Genomic DNA, 6358 nt, shown 5'->3' with positions numbered 1-6358 from the left:
TGAATTACTGGACTCAGTGCATACCTCTTCCTAAAGGCATAATTAAAAGACTGGAGAATCTCTGCATGAATTTCTTATGGTCAGGTAAGGAGAGCTATGCTAGAAGAGCACCAATTGCATGGAGCAAGATTTGTGAACCAAAAAATCAAGAAGGTCTCAATGTGATTGATTTGGAAAGATGGAATAAAGCTTGCTTGAGTAAACTGTTGTGGGATTTATGTAGGAAACGTGATAGCTTGTGGGTGAGATGGATTGACACCTACTACATGAAAAATGACCAAGTTATGGAAGCTCCTATCAGAAGCACTTGTTCGTGGATGCTGAAAGCCATTCTTTAGCAAAGAGATACAGTGAGGGAGATGCAAGAATGGAAGGATATGAGTGAGACTGGTATGTTCAGGAAGAAAAGGATCTATAATGGTATGCTCACCAACACTTAGCTTGTGGATTGGAGATGCCTGATGTATGATAATGAGGTCAGGCCTCGTGTAGTCTTCACCATGTGGCTCGCATGCCATGGCCGATTAGCAACAAAAGCAAGATTGATGAAGTTTGGAATTTTGGAAAATAAAAATTGTGTATTCTGTGCAGGTGAGGAGGATCTTAATCATTTACTGTTTGAATGCTCAGTTACAAGGGACATTTGGAGGACGGTTTTGAGATGGCAACAACTTGATCATAACCCTCTCAGATGGGAGCAGAAACTGAATTGGATTGTTCACAAATGCAAGTGCAAGAGCTGGAAACAGAGGCTCCTAAAAACAACTTTTGCAGAGACCATATACGCATGTTGGATCTATAGGAATGAGATTGTATATAATACAAATGATAGAGATAAGGAGAGATATAGAAACATACCAAGTGAGATTATAGATATAGTTGTGAATAGAGTTTGGAGGAAACCAAACCTTAGAGAAAGAATTGCTCCATTGCTCTTATGAGTTTGGTTTAGGTTTTGTTAGTGTTTTCATGCTGGACCCTATGGGTCGCATTTTGTGTGTATAACGTTTTTTGGAATTTTATATATAATTCTTATTCTTCCAAAAAAAAACGTCAAGAATTGAAATGACTAGAATTAAATAAAAAAATAACAGGCTTAAGGCGGGACATGTTGAACGAATAAATGGAGCGGGCTTTAGCGGGTGACGGGTTTTGGAAGGGCGAGCATGGGCGGGCGACGGGTTTTGGCAGGACGGCGAGACCAAAATTCCAACTCAATCCTCCATTTAATGGCGGGTATGCGGAGCAACTCGACGGGCCACGACCCGCATTGCCACCCCTAATTATAAGTGTCAAATATATATATATATATATATATATATATATATATATATATATATATATATATATATATATATATATATATATATATATATATATATATATTTGAAAAGTTGCAATGGTTAAACAGATTTTTAGAGAAAATGTTTAATGCTTTACAATTGAAGCAATGTAACCATTCATGAACAAACTCTTTTGAATGAAGTGGCATGAATTTCTCTATAAATAGACATGATTTTCAAACCTAAAAAAATGCGAAAATTATTTATTTCAAGAGCCTAAAATCATATCTAAGTCATTTCTTTATTTTTCTAGTGCACGAGAATAAATAGGAAACTTTATTCGGTAAAATATCGTTGGTCGATATGCTTAATGTGAATGTGTGATTCATGTTAAGGTTTCCAAAGTATCGTGAAGGGGATCCGCCGATTAACTCATTTGCATCCAATTTAGATAAATTGGTTGGGTGAATCGAACCTAAAGCTTAGTGTAAACACGGTTTTCGTCTTCTTTTTGTTCATGTTTTACAGCAGACCCCCAACACAAGATCTAACAATCTTTTGGTTCGATTTTCGATTTGATTTATACTTTAACGTGATTCATATTAATGGCTACAATTTTAAAGGAGATAATAATAAATTTCTATGATGGTGAAAGGTACACAATTAATTTTTATGACTTATATGTTTTTGAATTTATGGTTCTTTTTGTTGTGATTAATTTATGAGTACAACTTTGATGGTGAGATAAACATACATGTTTGTTTATTCATAACCATGGTGAAATGTACATGATTATTTTAAATAAATATATGTTATATGATGTTCTAAATCTTTTTGAAATATGTTGAAAATAATACTTATTTAGGTTAAGTTTAACATGTGCAATAAATCTATATATGCATGATTTATAAATTGTTCAAGCATGTGAATTTCGATAATTAAGAATATATTTGGTTTATGGTGTATACTTGAATACAAAATACATGTTAAATACTATTCTTTAGTGCAAGTAATTTATTCTAATTAATAATGCACTATTTCTAGATGAAATAATTTGATGAAGAATAAAATCATGAACATGAATATACGATGCAGGAATTGATAACGTAAAATGATGTAAATGAAATGTTAAAAATATCTATGACATGTTTCAACTGTATATTTTACTATGCAAGAAAATAGTTTATTTTAAAATAATAGAAATAAATTATATGATGTTATATTTATATGGAGTTTATGAATTACATGTTTGAATCCACTTCCATAATCCTTCTCAATCTGATCTCTCCTGAGCAAAAGGGCTTTGTCTCTGGCAGGAACATTAGGGATGAGATTTGTTTAACTTCTGAAGCCATAAATATTCTGAATAATAAATTTTTCAGTGGCAATATGGCCTTAAAAATAGACATAGCCAAAACTTTTGACACACTTAGTTGGAATTTCCTTATACACACTCTTAAATGTTTTGGCTTTAATGATAAGTTCTGCCATTGGATTCTAACTATTCTCAAATCTGCTACTATGTCAATTAGCTTTAATGACAATCAAATTGGTTATTTCCATTGCTCCAATGGTGTAAGGCAAGGAGACCCTTTGTCTTCTCTCTTATTTTGTATAGCTGAAGATGTGCTTAGCAGAGGAATCACTAACCTTGTGCACAATAATAAACTGAACCTTATTAAAGCTAACAAGCATAGTTTGGTTCCTTCTCATACTCTTTTTGCAGATGATATAATGATCTTCTGCAGAGAAGATGCTAAGTCTCTAAAAGCCATAGTCGATGTATTAAAAGACTATGGAAGCTTTTCTGAGCAACACTGCAATCTTTCCAAATCACTTATTTATGCTGGTGGCATGTCTCATAGTAGACATCAAAATTTGGCTAATCTCATTGGATTCACTGTTGCTAACCCTCCATTCATTTATCTTGGGGTTCCTATTTTTGTAGGTAAACCTAAAGCTAGTTATTTTATGTACATTGTAGACAATATTAGGCTCAGATTAGCTGCTTGGAAAGCTAAGACATTATCCATGGCTGGCAGAACTCAATTGGTGAAATCAATTATTCTCAACATGATGGTGCATTATATATCTATCTATAACTTGCCAGGAAGCTTGACTAAGATGATTGAGTCTTGGATCAGAAACTTTGTTTGGAGTGGTAACGTGCAAAAAAAGAAACTTGTGAGTGTTTCCTGGAAAACTTGTTGTAAGAAGATGAACGAAGGAGGCCTGGGAATTATCTCTCTCAGAGCTGGTAACATGAATCTTTGCTGGAAATTTCTTAATGTTGATCAGAGCTGGTCTAGTTTGCTTAAAGCTAGAGTTAAGAGAAATGGAAAAATCATTAACTATGTTATCAGATCATCAATTTGGAATGGCATCAAGAAAGCTCATACATGTGTGATAGACAACTGCATCTGGAGCATAGGCAATGGGAAGCGCATCAATTTATAGTTGGACAACTGGACAGGAGAATCATTAGCAAACAAATTCCATATTCCTGAAATATTTCATCATAAGCTGACCTCTACAGTTAGTGATTGGTGGAACAACTCATGGCAGCTCAGTAACAACACTCAATTGGCCTTTCCAACTCTGCTTGGCATTATATCCAAATTCTCCATCCCTGTAGTAGAAGCTAATGATCTTTGTTCCTGGAAAGACTCAGTCAGTGGCATTCTCTCCCTGAAGGATGCCTATAACACTGTCATCAAGCCCAACCCTTCTCAATCTTGGAAATCTTTTCCTTGGGACCGTGACTCTCCTCCCTCCCATTCTATGCTTGTTTGGAGGATAATACACAACAAACTTCCAACTGATGATAATCTTAAAATGAGGGGCTTTTCTTTTCCTTCTAAATGCAATCTTTGTTCTACTTGCTATGAAACAACTGCTCATCTTATGTTTGACTGTCAATTTGCTTGCAATATGTGGAGATGGTTGACTAGCTTGCTTAACTTAAGTTTTATGATCAAGAGTATTGAGGACCTGTAAAAAAGTGTTGTCTCTGAATTGGTCTCAACAAGCCAAGGTTGTAATCCATGCCAGTATTGTAGCCATCTTCTCCCAAATCTAGAATGCTAGAAATCGTGGCAGATTTGATGACAAAACTGTGCCTTGGTAGTCTTGCGTCTCCATGGTTAAAGCTCATGCTAGGATTGTGGGAAACTCTTCTAAGAGGGCTTCTAATGGATCTATAACAAATTTTACTCTTTTAAAGCAGTTTGACATCAGTATTCATCCTAGTTCAAATGCTAGAACTTTGGAAGTTATTTGGTCTCCTCCATTAATGGGAAGGATTAAGTGCAATGTAGATGGTGCTTCAACTGGGTCTTCGAGCAATGTTGCCTGTGGTGGAATCTTTAGAGACCACCATGCTACTCATATCATGAGTTTTAGCTCCTACTTACACGGTGAAACTCCGGAGTCGGGTGAACTTATTGCGGTTATTCAAGCCTTAGAGCTGGCAAAAGGAAAGAATTTTGATAAATTATGGATAGAAACGGATTGTAGTTTTGTTGTTCACGCTTGCAACAATCATGCTATGGTGCCTTAGAAACTCCGGTCTCGTTAGCTCTCTTGCTGGGATTACACATTATCTATTGATTTTAAGATATCTCATATCTTTAGAGAGACCAATTTTTGTGCGGACATCTTGGCTAGCATTGGTTTAATTTCCAAAACTACAACTACATACAACTATGTCCATAGAGATATCACTAGAGATTACTTGTTAGACAAGCAGGGTACCCCTAGGATTAGACTTTGTAATTAAGGGGTCTTGGTTTGGTCCCCCCTTGTGTATTTTGGCATCTCTTTTTATTTATGATATCTTTTCTCTTTGTTTAAAAAAAATCCATTTCATACAGTAAAAATTAGTTATAACAAATTTGTATGATCATGGTTGTTGATTGCTATAAATGTTTAATGCATTAAATATATTTTGGATATATTTAAGTGGGAATAAATTTTAAATTCAAAAGGTTAGAAATAAAAAATGACATAGAATTTGTGTATATGACAATGAATGACAAAAATGTCATGGTGATAGTTTGTCAAACCTATATATATATATAATAAATGTACTAATATGACAAAGGTGTCATGGTTTGATGATAAATGCTACCAAGAATACATAAAGTAATCATAAACATGACTACTTGAAATATTGAATATTTAAAATTTATTTAAGTGTGGAAAGTTTTACAATTCTTTGAAGAAAGTATTGACAAGGATATGATGTCTTTGGATATAATTAAAAAGAATGAAAACGCCATCAGGGATGGAGAACAAGCCCATATCTAATTAAACATCGATGGTGAAAACTTAACTCAAACTTGATTAACATTAAGTCTTGAGTTCAATGATGAAAGTAAACTATTAGAATGATTGAAGTACTTGACAATAGATAACATCCCAATGGGTAAAAGTACTTGGACCATAAGAATAAATGTGGTAAGATGATGGTTCCTGTAACACCCCATTTCCCCATTGTTATATTAAATAAATAATCAGAGTAATTAAAAACATCAAACAACATGAAATGGGATGCTACATTCATAGCCATCATACAAGTTACTCAAATATTTAAACAAAGATACATAACACATTAGTTCGGATGAACCGATTCCACAATCACCATATTGTTCAAACTTCAATTTATTAACGCAACGGAAATAGTTCATGCATAGTAATCATCATCTTCGAATCAACTTAAAAGAAATACCAACATCGCAATAATATCAAAGAGAATTCATAATCTTCTCAAACTTCCAAAACACAATATTAAACAAAAGAATTGCACAAACAAGCGTTCATCTCCCGGTGTTAAGTATCAGAGCAAAACTCGACTCGATTTACACAATACTAGGCGTCACTCCATACCTCAACTACTCTAATCCTTGTCACCGTGCGTTATCCACGTAGAGGTAACATTCAAACAGAAGGGGTGAGATATCATAACAATATAAGAGGAAGTATAATAATGAGTAGACAATAATTTAAGCGCACATAATTATACTCTTTCAGCATCAAACATCAAATCATGTATGGTGAAATGCAATGAGACTGAC

General features: G+C 34.3%; 1 protein-coding gene across 1 annotated transcript; it reads left to right on the top strand.

Moving 5' to 3' along the window:
- The first annotated feature begins 4422 nt into the window (after nucleotides 1–4422).
- LOC131645973 (uncharacterized) lies at nucleotides 4423–4842 on the top strand. Its single transcript, XM_058916161.1, has one exon. The coding sequence runs from the start codon at nucleotides 4423–4425 to the stop codon at nucleotides 4840–4842; it is 420 nt and encodes a 139-aa protein (XP_058772144.1).
- The last annotated feature ends 1516 nt before the right edge of the window (nucleotides 4843–6358 follow it).

The sequence above is a fragment of the Vicia villosa genome, linkage group LG1, assembly GCF_029867415.1.
Source record: "Vicia villosa cultivar HV-30 ecotype Madison, WI linkage group LG1, Vvil1.0, whole genome shotgun sequence".
Classification (NCBI taxonomy): Eukaryota; Viridiplantae; Streptophyta; class Magnoliopsida; order Fabales; family Fabaceae; genus Vicia; species Vicia villosa.
Note: the sequence above shows the minus strand (reverse complement) of the source record. Positions and strands in the feature narration are given on the sequence as shown.

Bases quoted from the DNA above. Each gene is read 5' to 3' on its own strand.
- LOC131645973 (XM_058916161.1), top strand. From the start codon at position 4,423: ATGGTTAAAGCTCATGCTAGGATTGTGGGAAACTCTTCTAAGAGGGCT.